The 17,586-nt window shown below is 42.7% G+C and overlaps 1 protein-coding gene and 1 non-coding gene across 5 annotated transcripts in view; both read right to left on the bottom strand.

The window, feature by feature from the left end:
- The window catches only part of ADCY10 (adenylate cyclase 10), a 72,757-nt gene that overhangs the window by 25,277 nt on the left and 29,894 nt on the right, over window positions 1-17,586 (bottom strand). For all 4 annotated transcript variants that reach the window (XM_072946189.1, XM_072946190.1, XM_072946191.1 and 1 more), the window contains 8 exons: window positions 15,608-15,761; window positions 13,152-13,344; window positions 12,536-12,622; window positions 8,582-8,856; window positions 6,784-6,920; window positions 3,304-3,432; window positions 1,822-2,100; window positions 1,395-1,685 (listed from right to left, as the gene is read on the bottom strand). In XM_072946189.1, coding sequence (XP_072802290.1) covers window positions 1,395-1,685; window positions 1,822-2,100; window positions 3,304-3,432; window positions 6,784-6,920; window positions 8,582-8,856; window positions 12,536-12,622; window positions 13,152-13,344; window positions 15,608-15,761 — 1,545 coding nt within the window. The remainder of the gene's footprint in view (window positions 1-1,394; window positions 1,686-1,821; window positions 2,101-3,303; window positions 3,433-6,783; window positions 6,921-8,581; window positions 8,857-12,535; window positions 12,623-13,151; window positions 13,345-15,607; window positions 15,762-17,586) is intronic.
- TRNAA-UGC (transfer RNA alanine (anticodon UGC)) lies at window positions 7,880-7,952 on the bottom strand. The gene has a single exon. It is a non-coding gene; the product is annotated as a tRNA-Ala (tRNA).

Here is a 17,586-nt window from a genome sequence, read left to right as displayed (position 1 = left end):
ACTTTTCTGCCCAAGCCCTCAGGGACTTGAAAGCTTCACGTATAGACTCTCTGTACATACAGACTCTATAAGGCTCTGAATTTAAAGCCTGGTTTCTCTTTTTTAAAAAAGGAGATTGGCAAGTGTTAGTGTAGTGTCAACGACAGGCTTACACCACAGTACAAAGCTCCTTTCTCCCTGATCGAGTATGGGGTCACCTTCCTCACTCGCTGATTCACACCTAATGCTCAACTATGGACCTCTTCCAATCTCCTTGGCCAGTATTACCTGGAAATCCAGTCCTGCACTTTGGAAAGCTCAAGTGTGACAGGCAGGGCATGAGCTAAGGGGTTAGACTGACCTGGGACTGAATAAAGTCTATTACTTATTCTGTGGCATTGGGCAAAGTATTTAATCTTCCAGAACCTCAATTTTCTTATCGTTAAAATGAAAATAACCCTCCACCTTGGAGGGTTGATAAGAGAATGAAGGGAGAAGGCAGGTAAAACAGAGAATAAGTGAGAATAAATATTTGGTACCTAATATGTGCCAGGCACTTAACATACATTTCTTCCAAATTTTTAATATCCTTACAATACAGGAGTCCTCTACTTGCAGCCTCTACTTCCCCGACCAAATTTAGCCATAATCACCAAGGCCCTGTGACTAGGGCAGGCAGCTCCCTGGCCACCCACGAATGAGGGCTGGGGTTGGCGTCGCTGCCCTAAGTCTGGCACCCACTGTGCCCACCGGTGAGTCCCTGGGCCCTTACACCCCTGAACCCTCTACCGTGTTGTCCCAGATCTTGTGGCCGGTCTGTGCTATCAGTTTGTAACTTTTTTATTTGGGTCTCAGATTGTCTTGAATCCCTACCCTGAACCCAAGCCCTCTTTTCTGGGGCCCTGGCCTGCTTAGTACCTGCCTAATTCTCTTCCGCTCACACTCTCTTTCCACTGGAACCTCGTTTCAAACGAGACTGACTGAGCAACAATGTTCTTATCTGCCAAGAATCACCCCTCCCTCTTGGGTCTTACTCTTCTTCCCAGTTCATGATGTCAGACCGCACTCCCCACCCCTGACCCTCCGTGGATTCCATCCCTTGGTGTGAAGTTAGGTCTGTTTTATGTCTTTGGACATTTTAATTTGAGCTCTGGTCACACCACATGTTTCCAGAATCCTCATCCCCAAATCCTCCCTGGCAGTCTCAGAGGGCGACTGGTTCTGCCCACCCAGCTGCACATTATTCCCCAACTCCTCCTGCCTCGGGGATCTATGCTGCTGAAGGCCCACCGCCCACCGTGCCTGTGCCCTCAGGGGACTTGAAACCCTCATGGTCCAGACCCACTTATTCTAGGTCTTAAGTCTCCACATTCCCCAGGAATAGTTAGGACTAATTAGGAATGAAGTAAATTTACTTTGAAATCCATGGAACCTAGCCATCTTCCTGATGGTATCCAAGTCCAAGGTGTTGAGCCGGATGTCCACCGTGAAGTGGTGAAAGGGGATGAAGTCCCCACTACGGCAGTGGTCACACCTGCGGGCATTTTCCTCTAGAAAGCGGGCACATTTCAAGTGCATGGCTTTCTTCTGGTCCTTCAGCCACAGCTCGTAGGCTGTCTTCTGCATCATCGGCCTGCAGAATCGAATGATGTGGCACTCAATCACCTCGCTCTCCAGCTCCCGAAGCTCCTCCTCCTCACCAAGGGCTGGAGAGGACAGAGAGGGGTTTTCAGGCAGGCCGTGGCCAACAAATCAGCCCCTGCTACAAAACACAGATCCGTTCTTTTCTCGAGATGTGCCTTTAACTAAAAGAAATAGGGGTCACTTCCAGGCTCTACTCACCCATTCCTTCAGTGGGCCTCAGAGAGAGGGAGCGATAATTCACCTCAAAAGAAGTCGTGTTCTGCTTTAGGGCCATCTGGAGCTCCTTGCGATTCCGGAAGCAATCGAAGACATTGGATTCCACGAGGGTTGCCAGGGCGTTGATCATCATCTTCATGTTCCAACAAGGGAGAATCTCAAACAACAACTCAGTAGTGAAGGTCAGGCCAGTGATGGCAGCACATCTCACCAACATCTGGTGGGACAGGCTCATGCTATCCAGCTGGACCAGAGAGATTTCTGCAGGTGGAAAGCCATACAGGAGGAAACCAGTCATCCATCTTTATCATAAGCATTCTAGAGATGGACAGCTGGCCTGCTCTACAGCTCTAGTTCACAGAATAGTACCCAGCCAAGCTAAGCCCAAAGAAGTGTTTGCTTAGTACCTACTTCACAGAAAGCACTTGCACTGGGAGCACAAAAGATGGAGATACTATGACCTAAAAATACACGTGTCCCATTGGCCAGGCAACAAGATTGATTTCAAGGTGTTCTGCTTTTGTGTTAAAGTGTGACAAGGATGTGTGAGGAGAGGAGAGGCCACAGTGGTCAAAAGGAGTAGGGCCTGCCATCCATGTTCTATGCTGACTTCTCCAGCTGGTCACCCTCTGTCTTCTTCACTGGCTACTCTGTCTCCTGGAAGCTCCTAGCCGTTGCTTCTCTCTATCTGCCCCAGGGACTCATTCATTCTTGCGACACCCCACTACCATCTCTATGCTCATGACCAAGTGTCAGAGAGTTCCTAGCTCCTATTCCATCTTCTCATCTAAGCTCAAGTATCGTAGCTCACGTGGCTTCCTGGACATCTTGACCAGGATGTCCTCCTATCACATCACCCTCATCGGGGACACAATATGAACTTCTCAGCTTGTCTGCAGAACACGGCAGGAACCAAGCAAGTCCACTTTGCTACTTGAGTAGACATAGTGAGTGAAACACACATGATGCTCTTTTGAAGACTGAGAACTTGAGGTTTCCACATCATCCTTCTACTAAACATTTGATAGCATGGATTGGAGCTGAATGCATACTAGAACATTACTTGAAATTCATGTTTCTTGAAATGAATAATAATAGTACATCTCTGATATAAATTCTGTTTGTCATTTCTTATAGAAGTAGATAGCAGAAGAGACATCAGTGTTAGATTTTCTCTCTCATTATTTGACTTCTGTTTAATTGAAAATGTACTATACCTCATTCTTTCATGCAGCTGAATACAACTTTGTTCACATCAGACTCCAAAATACGCCCAGGGGGAAGGTGGCTCCTACTTAGAAGCAGAAAAGCCAAGCCTACGATGGAGACTTCCCACCGTCCGGGCAACATGAAACAGACAACAGGCCATGCCTATCTGCCTTTCTCCTTCGTTGGAGGCATCCTAGAGAGAGCAAAGGGGGCTCTAGGTCCTGGAAAATGAACCTTGGGTCAGATTTTCTTTACCTTTCAATGACGCTGGTGGTGACAAGTTTTTCAATCTGACATCACTGGTGAGGTTACAGACTTCTTCATTTCCCTTATTATAACCAAAAGCAAACATTTTAAATTCCTCTGTTGGCATGGCAAAATTCCCTAGAAGGCAATAAGAGGGAAGAAAAGTTGAGAGCCATTGTCCTATAATTGTCTCCATTTTCCAAAAACCTCAAGTTGGGTCTCACACGAAAAAGAGCAGGCAGAGATGTTTGCTGGCTTCTCAAATATTCTGGAATACTGTGTTTTAAAGAAAACCGATGTATGAAAATCCAAATTTGCTCAAAAAATGTTTTTTCTCTCCCTCCCTCCAGGAAAGAGAGGATTGATAATAACTACTGGATGCCTTCCACAATACGTGCAGTTTTACAAAAATTTGATTTGAAGATTATCAGGACGTATCTTATAGTATATAGTAACATATACTTATAGGCACATTGAAATACCCACACTCAGATGCAGATACATTTTGAGGGAGACCGTACTCTACATGTGTGGTTATTGTCAGAAAGAGATATTAATAACGGTAAAGTCTGAATAGTAAGCTTGCCTCGTAGTTTTTTCTCTTTGTACCCCCAAAATGCATCACTTATTTGTCCCTTCAGTCATTCATTAACACCTGAGTTGAAAGACACTGTGATAGGTGATGTGGATGAGAGCGAACATAACTAAGCTCCTGACCTCCTGGAAAGATAAGGTATATCTACAAAGAGCTAGACTGCCAGGCAGTAAACAAGTGTCACGTCAGTAGGCACAGACAGTGAGTGCTAGAGAGCTCAAATCAACCCGGTACAGACTTTTTATGCACCATAACCTGTGAAGGCTATAAACGTGGCTAATGCATGCTTCCAGCCCTCACAGATCTTCAAATTTATGGAGACAGATATTTAAGTAACTAATCATAATACAGGAAAAGCAACCTAAGGGCTAAAGAGCAAAGAGGAATAGAGGAGAAAGAACAATGAATTCAGTCTTTGTGGATTTAGCAAAGCTTCATGGAGGAGGAAGCATTTTGATGGAACCTTAAAGGATGAAGGGATATTCCAAGTGGAAAATAGAGGGATGATCAATGCACAGAGCACTCTGCAAGTTAGGGAAGTGTAATGAGATCAGTGTGGCTAGTCTATGGCCATATACCACCCTGAATGTGCCCGAGCTTGCCTGATCTCGGAAGCTAAGCAGAGTCGGGCCTGGTTAGCACTTGGATGGGAGACCAGTGTGGCTAAACCAGTGTATGGTGTGCTGGAATGCTACTATGGGACATATATTTGGAGAGAGAGTTTGGGAGCAGAGTATGGAGGGCATTTAACATCACACTATGAAGTTTGGACTTTATTCCACGACAATGGGGAAATACCCCAGGTTTCTGAAGAGAGGACAGTGGTTATCCAACCAATTACTTTTAGAAAGCTAATACTGTAAGTAGCATATAGGAGAGGTGAGAGAATGGGAGAGGGAAAATGGTAAGAAGCTATAACAATGGAATAGCACGAAGTGACAATGGACAGGTCTAGGCAAGTGGTGGTTCAAGGAATTCTAACAATGTTGAGAAAAAGGGGCCCAGGCAAGATAGTGATGGAGGTGAGAGAGACATGAATGTTGCCAATAACCAAGCTGGGAAATATAGGAGGAGATGCAGTCTGTTATACCCTTTGTTCTCTCTCCAGGTACATTATTTTTTCTGAAGCACTTCATTTGGTAAGTGGTAAGTTGCATAATTCTTGCCTTTTCACTCCCAAATACTTTACTCTGAAATTCCCCAGAATATGACGTTCTCTTACATCACTGGAGAATAATTATCAGCTTCAGAAAATTTAACATTGATACAATAATTTATTGTCAAGATTTCAGTTTTGTCAACTGATTCAATAATGTTCTTTAGCAGTATTTTTTTGTTTTTTTGTGGTTTTTTTTTTTTTTTGGTAAGCAACACAGATGTCTTCCAACAGATGAATAGTTAAACTATCTGTGGTTTATCCACACTATGGAAGCCTACTCAGCAACTAGTAAGAACAAACTATTGATAAACACAACAACCTGAATAGTCTCCAGTGAGTTATGCTGAGTGAAAAACAAAATCTCTCAAAAGATTACATAAACTGTATCATTACACTTATAAAAATTATTAAAATGACAAAATTATAGAAATGGAGAACAGGTTAGTGACTACCAGAGTTAAGAAGGAAGTAGAGATGGGAGAGAAGTTAGGCGGGGCAACATGAGGGATCCCTGTGGTGACAGAAATGTTCTGTGTCTTGACTGTATCAATATTATATCCTGGTGGTGATATTACACTGTAACTTTATTGATGTTACTACTGGGGACAATTGGGGAAAGGGTACATAGAATCTCTCTATGTTACTTGTTACAATGGCATGTAAATTTATGATCATCTCAAAAAGTTCAATTAAAAAAAAAAAAACCAATGAGGCAGCAAAGTCTTATTGTATTCCGTCACTTCATTTATACTCCTAAGAGGTCCGTAAAATGCTTACTGTGATGTCAGACACAGAGACGATGCTCAGTAAATGCTTGTTGAATAAATAAATAAAAAATGATTTGAGTTCCTTTACCCCCTCTTTTATAGCAGGTACCTGGCAATAAAGGTCATGACTGATCCCCAAATATCAGCTATTAAATGGCATATGTGGAACTGAAACTCCAGACCCCTAACTTCAAGTTGAAATTTTTCTTTTGGTTACCTCTTTATACTCTCTATTTTCATGGAAGAGATGCTATCCCTTAAACCTTCACATCTCCTTTGTGTCAAAACATAGCATCTTTCTTCTTTTGTTTTTGGCTAGCATATGAATTTTTCTTCCCATTACTGCTACCTCCCTAAACAACCAGGACATCCACCACAGACATTTTCTTATCATTCCTGTTAGCCTTAGTCCTCTGAGGCTCAGCTTGCATCCTTACCCCATTCTCCAACCCCCACCCTCTCCCTTCACTCAAACCATTTTCATAAAAATTCCACTTGGCCTCTTTGACACATTGTCTCAGAGTTCATCCTTCTGGGTGTCTGTAGCATGAGAGCCTGGCTGACAACTCACTTTGAGCTAATAATTTTATCTCTGGAAAGCAAGTTATCCTTTTTCCCAGGTAACATATAAATCCCCTTTCGGTTCTGATCCTGGGCTTTAAGATTCTCCAGTGTTCTTTCATTTCTATCACAGGTCTACATTCTTTCTCCCAGCTCAGTGAGTCCCAGGCAATGTTAAGTTCCCTCACAATCTGGTAAGTCCCACACTCCAGCGATGTAAGAGAACATCATTATTCTGGGGAATTTTTCAGAGTAAAGTATTTGGGAGGCTGGTAATCTTACCAAGTCCAACATACTCTGTCTCCCCAAACCCTCTGACCCTTACAGGAAGCAGCCTGTGGAAAAGTCCACCCTTGCCACCCTCTCTGTAGACGACATAGGAGGAAGGACATCACTATGAGACTTACTGAACAGGTTATTCCAGGTCACATTTATCTTCTCCTCAGACTCCACTGCTTGGAAAACGAGTACCCTGTGATGGTCGAGATTTTTAAGCAACTCTTCGCAGTAAAATGGAATCCCACAGCTCCCCTCCACCAGGTACCTGGAGTGAAGACAAGGCAACCTGTTTATGATTAAGAACCATCTTTAAGGAAGGAAAAATATTTGAGTCTTCTCAAATATTTGAAAATAACTTGAAAATAACTGCCTCTCTTTCTCCATTTGTTTTGGTTTGTTTTCCATTTTTAGGGATTGTTTTTTTCCCCTTTTTCTTTCATTTAAAAAATTACATAAAACATTGAAATCTTTCCAAAGTCAGAATTATGCAGGAAGGTACATCCTCAGTCTTGCTTTCCTTCCTCATCTTATAAGTAACCATTTAAATAAGTTTCTGGTTTATCTTTTTAATGTTTCCTTTGAAAACTACAGAACATGCACGCACATATTTCAAGCCCTTCCTTTGATAAAAGACAGCATGTTACACATACTGCACACGAGGCCACCCCTTGTTTCTTCACTCCACACTGTATCCTGATCACCCCTCCACATCAGCAAATCTTTCTCATTTCTTTTTACAGCTATGTAGGACTCCATCGTGTGGACACATCCTAGTTTATTCTAACTATTCCTTTAGAGATAGACATTGGGATAATCTTCAGTCTTTTATTTGTATAAACCATGCCTCAGTAGAAACTTTGTCCATATGTCACTTCACATTTCTGTCAATATATATTTGAGATATACTCCTAGAATTGGGAAGGCTAGATCAAAAGGTAAATATACATATATACATATATAATATGTATACATATTTATTATATATGTATATTTACATATATAATAAATGTATACACATATAATAAACATATACATATTAAATAAATAAGTAAATAAATACAGAGAGAAACAGAGAGACAAAGGGAGAGAGAATGCCAAATTTTTGCCTAGAGTTATTATATATATATATGCATGTACATGTATATTATATATTAGTATTTATATTAGTGTATATATTAGTTTTCTTTTGCAGGGAGGTAATTAGGTTTATTTATTTATTTTTAGAGGAGGTACTGGGGATTGAACCCAGGACCTCATGCATGCAAAGCATGTGCTCTACCACTTGAGTTACACCCCCCCCACCTTGCCTAGAGTTATTTTAAATGAGACTTTGTCCAAGACATCTCTCTTCCAGAAGCAAGGCAACCTCATTAGAAAGAACAGATACAGATACCAAGGTGGGTTGCAAACAGCCAGCTAAGGAAGAGGTGCTGTCGTGTGGTTAAGGGGACCGCTGTCAAGACCCAAGTCGAGGAGTCCCTGAGCAGCTCAGAAAGCCCTGACTTCACCATTTCCCCCAACAGTGAACACCAAGACCAGACCACATTATCGCCAGCTGAGTAAGTCCCTGCTTAGTTGCCGGGTGTGGTCTTAAATGTGTACCGGTTTGCCTTTCGTGTCACTTCCGCATGTCACTTGCCCTTGGTCACTGTGGGTAAGAGTGAGTGTACCCATACCCAGTGTGATGAAAGGGAAACAAATCTGGTGTCACCCAGCAAAGCTGGGGATGGTGTAACGGGGACACGACAAGGAAAAGGGGAGCAGCATCCACTCCACCAAGTGTGCTCTGTGGTCCCTTTGAAAGGCGGACACCGGCACGAATACCAACATGGGTGCTTTCAGACACATCTTAAGGAATCTGATGAAGTCTGGACCTGGGGAATGAATGCAGCTGTCAAGACCTCAGGACAGAAATAGGTCACTCACGTGTCCAGCTCTTTGGGGATGCCCCTGACGTTGAGGTCCAGGCAGACCTTGTTGCGGATGTCCTTGGGCTGCATGGCCCCTAGGGTGACATAGGTGGTGTTCCTGTTCTTCATGATGGCGCTGGCAGCCGCACAGGGTATTTCGATGAAGGGAGACAGGGACATGATGATGAAGACAGGAACAGACCGGATAAGCTTCTCCATGAAGGCCCAGGAGGCCGGATCGATAAACTGGCCCTCGTCAATGATAAAAATAATCCTTTCCTCTTTCACTGTCTGGGCCAGGTGGAGAAACAGAAAGAAGAATGCTGTAGGAATTTGAGTTTTTATACATGTGTGTGGGTGTGCACGTGTAGCCACTGAGTTCGGTGGTGCTAAGTTAAATCTTGTCTTTCCAACAATTTTGTGCTAATTCAGATTCTGCTAGCTTGGACTCGGTGTCAATTGGGACAGAACTGGCTGGAATGGACTCTCAACTTGGTCAAGCCTCTGTGTAAAGATAATGGCTGTGTAGAGGATAGAAGGGGTTGTAGCCCAGGCAAACACCCATGACCTGAAAATAACTGACATGCGCTACAAGTCATTGGAAACGTCTACTAGACATTTATTCAGCCAAGACCTATCCAGCCCGTACTTCTCAAGCACCCCCTGGGCTGGGTCCTGGACACAGAGAACTGAGGGAAACAGACCTGGTGCTCACCCTGCTGGCAGCTGACGCTACTCTAGCTTGAACTATGGCATATGTTACACTTAAAAATAGATCACGTGTCCTTTTTCTTGTGTAGGCTACCCTTTCCTAGCTGGTCTGAATTATTCATTTACTTGTTAAGCATTTATTGTGCATCTTTTAGGGTGCTGTTCAAAGTGCTGGCGATACAGTATTAAACAAAATAGAGAGCTTATATTTTAGTGTGAGCCCCTGCATTTTCATCGTGTGAAGTGTCTAAGTGGAGAAAAACCTTCCCCACTCTTACTGCGCCAGACTGCTCTTGGCTTCTTCTGGTTCCCTCTGAGAAGAGACTAGGTTAACCCACTCTTTCCCTCTATATGTTCTTTACAAACCAAAGCAGCACAGGCTACTTGCAAATTTCAAATTTCAGAAGACACTCATTACACAGCATTCTAGTCTGCCTTGTCACCTACACACGTCTCCTCTTACGGCCCCGTTCTGTCACCAGGTCGTTAGCTCTCCACTGACCCTAAGAACATTTTAACGAACAGGGATTAGCATCCCATTGTTTTGTTTGGCTTGGTATTTGATTAATGTCTTTAAAACCACGGGGAAGATAGAAATGTGAGTTTTTGTCATATGGTGGCCTCGTCCATGAAGTATTTGTGAATTAAGGAGAGGAAAGCAGGAACCAAAAACCTCACATGAATTCAATAATGCATCCTTTGGCCCCAGCTTCTTCACATTTAAAACTAGGAGACGGAATCGGGTCCTCTCTGATGTGAATAAAAGCCAGCATTTACACTGAACCGACTATGTTCCCAGCACGGTGCTCTCTTTGATAAATGACTTCATTTAATTTTCATAACATACAGGAGGTGGCACTATTGAATCTATTTACTGAGCAAATTTTAGACGCAGAGGTGTTAAGCAACTCGCCCAAGGTCATATGGATAGTAAACGGTCTAAAGATCGCTGTCATAGCACAAAGACAAAGCACGGCTTTAGTTATGGTTTCTGACTAGATTGTTAGCTGTGGAACCCACTAAACATAGGCCCAAAACAAGCCCTTTTAAATTAGGAGTAGAACTCATAAATCCATACATTGTGAGGAGCTTCCCGGATACTTGTGGTGCAAACAGTCCAAAGCCTGATGTTTATTTATTTTTGTTTGTTTGTTTGTTTTAATGGAGGTCCTAGGGATTGAACACAGGACCTTACGCATGCGAAGTACAAGCTCTCCCACTGAGCTAGTTCCCACCCCAACAAAGCCTGATATTTAGAAGCTGTTGATACTGCCTTGCTTATTTGCCTGAAGTGGAGAAGGAGGAGAAAGCTGTATTATAAACTTATTACAATGCCACAGGCTTGAATTGTTTATTTATTATGGGCCAGACACTCTGCTGGTCAAGAGTGATACAAGAATGAGTAAGAGGCTCCCTCTCCTTAAGAAGCTCACAATCTCCTGAGGGGGAGAGACAAGTGAGTAAGGAATTGCAATACAGTATGGTAAATTTAATGAGAAATATGTTCAAAGTGTTACAGAAGCACAGTGGAAGAGGAATTAGTCATGCCTTGTGATCTGGGGGAGTTATCATTAAGAGGTGACATTGAAGGATGAGTAGCATTTCTCTGGGTCAAAAAAAAAAGTCCTTTGTCTTTTATCTCATTAGCATCAAGAATTATTTGGATAGTTTAAAGCATGAGCTGGAGCAATGTGCTTATACTCTGGCAGTTACACGGAGGATGAATTAGAGTGGAAAGGGTGAGGCACAGAGATGGTAGGAGGCACAGGGATTAGCTGGAAAGCTATGGAAACAGTCCAGGAAGAGAAACTGACTGAACTACCGCAGGGAACAGAGGACAGGGAGGTTCCATAGGTGGCCTGAGGTAGACACAGGAGGACTTGGCAACTGAGCAGATGCAGTAGATGTGGCAACTGGTGCGGAAGGGAGCAAAGATAACTTTAAATGATGCGTGAATAAGTCTGCTACTAACTGCATCAAGGATCAGAGTGAGGAAGACAGAGCTTTGGAGTAAGAAAAAAAAATAAGAATTTAGTACTAAACACTAAACTGAGTGTGAGTCACCATATCCAAGTGGAATACACAGGAGGTTCTTGGAAATACAGTTCCGGCGCTCTAAGGGCTCTCTAGCTGGGGAATGGAATATAAATTTGGTGATCATCAACATACAGCGGACAGTCATGAGATCACTCAGAGAGAGAGTTAACACTGGTTGAGTGTTTCTGAGGAAGGAGGCTCGATGCTAAGTGTTTTACACATAATCTAGTCATTTAAATTTTACAAACCTCTGAGCTGGGTACTATTATTTCCTCATTTTGTAGAAGATAAAAGCACAGACAGGTTGAGTCACTTGACCACGGTTACCCAGGTAGCAAGTGACAGGAGTAAGGGTTCAAACCTTGGTTGTCTGACTACAGAGCCTACAAACATAGTCAGTTTGATATTCTGCATCTCATACAGCACGAGAAAAGGGTGGAGGCTGGTTTTAGGGAGAGGCCAAGCTCCCAGCAGTACTATTACAAGTTTCAAAAAACAAAAAAAGATATTTAAAAAAAAAAAGAGTTTCCTTTCAAGCATAATTAAATTCTAAACAGCAAAGAAGCTTGAGGTTTGGAAGTGAGAGAGGTGATGAGGTGGACTCATGGACCCGGGTTAATTAACAACAAGGGACAGGAAGTGCCCAGCTGATGGAAAGGCTGGACATTTCTCTTACCCCACAGCTGGCGCCTTAAAATCCGAGGACATACCTCAGTATCTCTTCCTTTGTTTTTTTCGCTGAAGTTTCTGCTAACTGCTTTTTGTTTCAGGGCTGAGCTCTGAGGGAGGAAGGAGCCTGTAGCAGGAAATAATTACCACCACCACTGGCCGAGCCTCCTAACAAAAGACCCCACAGCTGGACCTGGACCTGGCCGGAACTGTCTCTACCGGCCACCTTGGCTGACGGCTCCCTGCTCCTTTCTCAGCTCTGGCACTTTCTTTCCACTTCCCCCTTCTGAGCAATAAAGCGGCTGTTCACTTCATCCCTCTGCCTCTCCTGCGTGCATTCTTTCCCGGCCGGCGGCATGGACCCACACTTTGGTGGGCTTCCTGATTTAGGGGTCCCTCTATCCACTAACAGAAGGATGGAGGGAAAGGAAACACTTTAGGCTAAAGCTTTCACATACTTTAAAGCTTCCTGCTGTTAGATTGAGGCCACCCAGCTTTGTGGTGAGATGCCCAGTTTCCTCCTCCCCGTTATTTGACCCATAGGTGCTCTTACTTGCTCCAAGATCTTCATAAACAGTGCTTCCAACTGCTTTTGTTTTCTTGAGGTGCTCATCTTGGAAACCTCTCGTGAAATGGGGAACTGTATAAAGAATTATGAGAATATTGAGTGTGGGAAAGTAGCAAAGGGAACTACTAGTTGTATGAATTTCGGCAAATCACTGTACTGTCCTGTGTCTTAAAATCCTCATGTGTTAGATAGTCCATAACATGCCTTCCAGCTCTAATACATTGAATCTAATAGACACAGGAAAGGAAGGGCACAGTCTCATCTTTGCATTGACCATTACACGTGGGAGCAGGGTGACTTTGTGCTCTGGACTAGCTAGGATAGTGTGGCTATGATGGAAAGGTGAGGAAAAAATGGGTCAGCAGGTGACTATTTGGGTTTTCTTGCATCTGGTATTTCTGGATACCCCCAATATATCTCAGGAAGGTGCATGTTCATTCCAGGAGGATTGGGGGCCATTTCCTTACCACCTGGGTGCTCCAGATGAGGAAAGAAAAGGATAATAAAGGCCAAAGAGATGCAAAGCCATAAAGGATCAGGGAGGAGTGGCCACACCTGCCCCTTCACTATTTCTTGCAGAAGTCTAATGCTGGCTAGTTACCTGCACATGGAAGATGTCATTAAGAAGACAATGGAACTTTTCATCCAGCAGTGCCTTGACTTTATTTTGAAGGTTAGTCTGTCGTTCTTTATAATGTTTACAAGTATCCAGACCTAGTACATTGGCCATGAGTATCTGGATGGTATTAAAATTTTGATGGAAGCTGATCTTAGTCAACCCAATAGCAATAGTCCTGTTTGTAAGAAAGTCAAGAATCGGAAGAGCACTTTAAAATATATTTTTTGAAAACAATAAAGCTTGAAGGAAAGCTCTGATCCTTCATATTCGGTTATCATGACAGATTTCCTGAGCTGTCTGGAAGCTGTTTTTTATTTACGCTTCAGATATGCTCCCTTATCCCACTACATCCCTAAGCCCTGACAGTTTAACCTAGCTATCCCCACTTCTTTAGTCCTGCCCCCACTGCCTTGGTTCAGGCCCTCACACTCTCCGGTTATCATGACAGATTTCCTGAGCTGTCTGGAAGCTGTTTTTTATTTACGCTTCAGATATGCTCCCTTATCCCACTACATCCCTAAGCCCTGACAGTTTAACCTAGCTATCCCCACTTCTTTAGTCCTGCCCCCACTGCCTTGGTTCAGGCCCTCACACTCTCACCTAAACTGCCAAAGAGCATGGTACTATCCCTGCCTGGCGCCATGACTCTCTGAAAGCATCACCCTTACAGAAGCCTGGAGTGTCCAGATGGATGCAAATCTTCTCTCCTGTGTAAGATTTTCAATGCTCCCGTTGCCTACACGTTAAGTTTAGATTCCTTTCTGTGACATGTAAGACTTTCCAAGGCCTCATTATGTCATTTCTTGCTACTCTCTGCCCGCAGTCTATCCTTCGCCACCAACAAACTGGTGAGAGTTCCCTGCACACCCAGTTCTTTCTTCTACGGCTTTGTTTTTGCTGCCTCTTCAGCCTGGGTGTTATTACTTCTCGTAATCCCTCCTAATCCCTCCTTTCCTGTTTGTCCATAAATCTCAGCTCAGGGGTGACCTCCTGGAACTATTCTCTGATGCCCCAAGGTTGGGTTACATGCCCGTCTTTCTCTTAGCTTCCTACAATATGCAGTTGCATGCTTCTGTCATTGTCCTCACTACATTCTATTTTTACTGTTACCTCTCTCTCCTGCTCTTTTGTGAGAGCTCTTTGAGTGCAGGGATCAATTATTATTCATCTTCAAAGCTTTGGAATTTGTTGCGGGTTAATTTATGCTCCCCTCCCCAAATGTGTATGTTGAAGTGAACTTATTTGGGAATAGGGTCATTGCAGATGTAATTAGGTAAGTTAGGATGAGGTCTTAGTGGAGTAGGGTGGGTCCCTTCTCCAGTATGACTATGTCTTTATAAGAAGGAGAAATTTGAACATAGACAGCACACAGAGAGAATGTCATGTAAAGATGAAGGCAAAGATTGGGGTGATGCTTCTACAAGCCAATGCGCCAACAATTGCCAGCAAGCCACTAGAAGCTAGGAAGGAGACACGGAACATATCATCCCTCAGCTGTCAAAAAAACCAGCATTGCAACACCTTGATCTTGGACTTCTACCCTCCTGTACACAAAGACAATATACTTCTGTTGTTTAAGCCACCTAGTGTGTGGTACTTTGTCCTGGCAGCTCTAGCAAACCCATGCAGTTCTTGGTTCCTGGAACATAGTAGGTACTCAATAAGCGATGCAATAAATGAAGAAATGAGTGTCTTCTGGTTGTCTTGAGTTATCCCCTCAGCAATGTTAAAGATATTTTAAAACTAGTCTTTCTCGGGCCTGACATTAAAAAAGAGTAGAAACACAGCTAAAAATAATGTAAAGTTAACAAGAATTTTCCCCTTAAAGCCTTTAGGTTTGATGGTGAAAGGATGTGGGAGACCATTGCCATTGTCTTGGCATCATCACTGTTATTGAATTCCATACTGTCCACCTCCATGAGCTGGGTTGTCCCAAAGGGAGCCCACATGACACCCTTTACATGAATAGAGACAGACAGCATGAGGTAAGTGCATTAGCCCTGACTTCCAGAGGGAAGTCCAGAGGCCTTTTAGTCTCTAACCATACTCTCAGGGCTGAATGGTTTGAACTGGTGATGCCCTGTCAACTACACAAACAATCTAATGTGTGTTCTGCAGACCCCATCTAGCCTTGGACTCAGCGTCTAAACCAGTCGTTCTCAAACTGCCTGCATATTAGAAATATCAATATCCAAGCCCCTCCTGGCATAAAAGCAAGATCTCCAGGGGTCAGCTCAGCTTCTCATTTTCTCAGTTCAGTAGGTCTATCATTAATTATTTAGCACAAGAGACATGACACCCAATAATAACTGATAGATTGTGAACAGATTACGTAAGGCAATTTATATAAAGGAGAGGAGCATTAAAACGAGTGAAACTCTTCTGAATATCGGGATTCTCTGGGCTCACAAAAAAATGCTCATTTGCAAGACACTCACCTGTGGTTCTCACCTTGGGCCAGGTACTCAATTTCCATAAGTATCTGGCTTTTTCCATAGCCCGATAATCCTTCGTACATCAGGACCCGGCTGCAGTTAGACATCAAAAATTCCTTCATAGAACACATGAAGTATTTGATCTCCTTATCACGTCCTGTTATTTTTAGTTTTTAAAAAGGGAGCAAACCCAATCAACATAAAACAGAGACACACAAAAAAAGCACCTAGTGATACTGCTTCTAAGGACACCCCGGGGGTTCCCAAGGCGTTGTTCACACAGCTTCTTTAGGTCCCGTGCACTTTACATTTTTTAAAAAATCTTTCTTTAGAACTTTTCAGTTAACAATGTGGTTTTACAGATTTTTTTTATCCCCACAAGCTGTGAGGGAAAGTATTCTTATAATGCTCATTATGATGTCCATTTAATTTTAGTGCAGAAAACTGAGATCTGCTTAGATTACACAACCAGGAATTAAACCATGGCTATCTGACACTAATGCTTGTTTTCTTTTCTTTTTTCTCTTTTTCTATGACACACTAGAGGTAACTAGAGATTATTACACTAAGAAATAAACTTATTGAAGTTTGGGTTCCTATGTTCAACAATACGGATGAAATATTTTTATCTCCAATTCTGTGAAAGAAACTTGCTCTTTGCAAATGAGAAATTATACTTATCCCAGGGCTACAAGAAGCATTATCAGTGGAGAGGAAAATTCAATTTGCTTTAAAAAAAATCATGTATAGATTAATTCTACCCTAAGAACAACCTAAATTCTTGGTAAAAATAAATTGTAGTTTTTTTTCTGATTATAAAACTAACACATGCTCACTGTAGAAAATATAGAACACTTAGAAAAGGAAAAGAAGAAAATTAAAGTCACATTGGGTTCCAGCCCCATCAGTCTTATGTTTCTTATGTGTTTTTAAGTATGTGTAACAGGATACCCTGACTGAAATCTGAAACTCAGCCTACAATCTTTGAAATCTGGTGGGCAGGAAGGAAATGACAAATTTCTGTCCAAAGAGCTGGAGACCCAGTGGGGCTGACTTTTCTTTCTTTGCTGGGGAGGTCGCTGAGGAGGGCCCATCTGGTTACCCATTGATCAAGTAAACACACACCCAACTGTTATCTAAAGCACTGAAGACCACTACCTTGAGTGTAGATGTTTCATACAGGGAAGCTAAGCGTTTACTTGGTAATGGGAATTTCTGGCTACAATCTAGTGGGAACTACTCTATACACCATATTGCTTCTTTCAGGGGAAACATTCCCTTTCTGAAAATGCATTCGAATTTCAGTTTTGTGAGATGGGTAGGGTTTTTCTTTGGTCTGAGGATCACATAGGAACTCAGAAGATAAGGCCCAGAAGGCCACACAGCAGGATCTTCTAGCTTTTTGTGTTCTGTTTGTATAGAGTACATACAGGTAAGAACTTAGGGACTGCCTTTTTAGCTGGATTCTAAAGTGAAGCTAACTCAACTTGAACTACATGTATGTTGTCTCTATTTAAACAAGACCCTAATATCTGAGGCTGTTGTATGCATTTTTGACACTAAAAGAAAACACTTTTTTTCATTTTAGTTTTGTTGTCAGCAAACAAAATTTCATTTACAGGAGCTCTTGTAATAGAAGGGTATTTCCCATACTCCTAACCTCCAACAGTCTGTTTTTGGTTATAGCTTTAAGGAAAGATATGTGGACCTGGTTTTTACCTTACACTGGTGAACTCAAGGCAAAAAGGCAACTAGACTAGACTGAGAAATATATTGCATAGTGTACCACTGCGCTCTAATATGACTATCACAGTGAGTTCTCAATCTTGTAGAAAGGGGGTTAGGACTTCCATTTACTGTCAATCATTATCACAACAAACATACCCCAGGATGGAAAGGAAGGCCTCAGAGGACAGTGAGAATGGGCATTCCTTCTCCTTCCTAGCCTTCAGGAGTTTGGGGATCTGGACCTACAAGAAGTG

The sequence above is a fragment of the Vicugna pacos genome, chromosome 21 (genome assembly GCF_048564905.1).
Source record: "Vicugna pacos chromosome 21, VicPac4, whole genome shotgun sequence".
NCBI classification, from domain to species: Eukaryota; Metazoa; Chordata; class Mammalia; order Artiodactyla; family Camelidae; genus Vicugna; species Vicugna pacos.
Note: the sequence above shows the minus strand (reverse complement) of the source record. Positions and strands in the feature narration are given on the sequence as shown.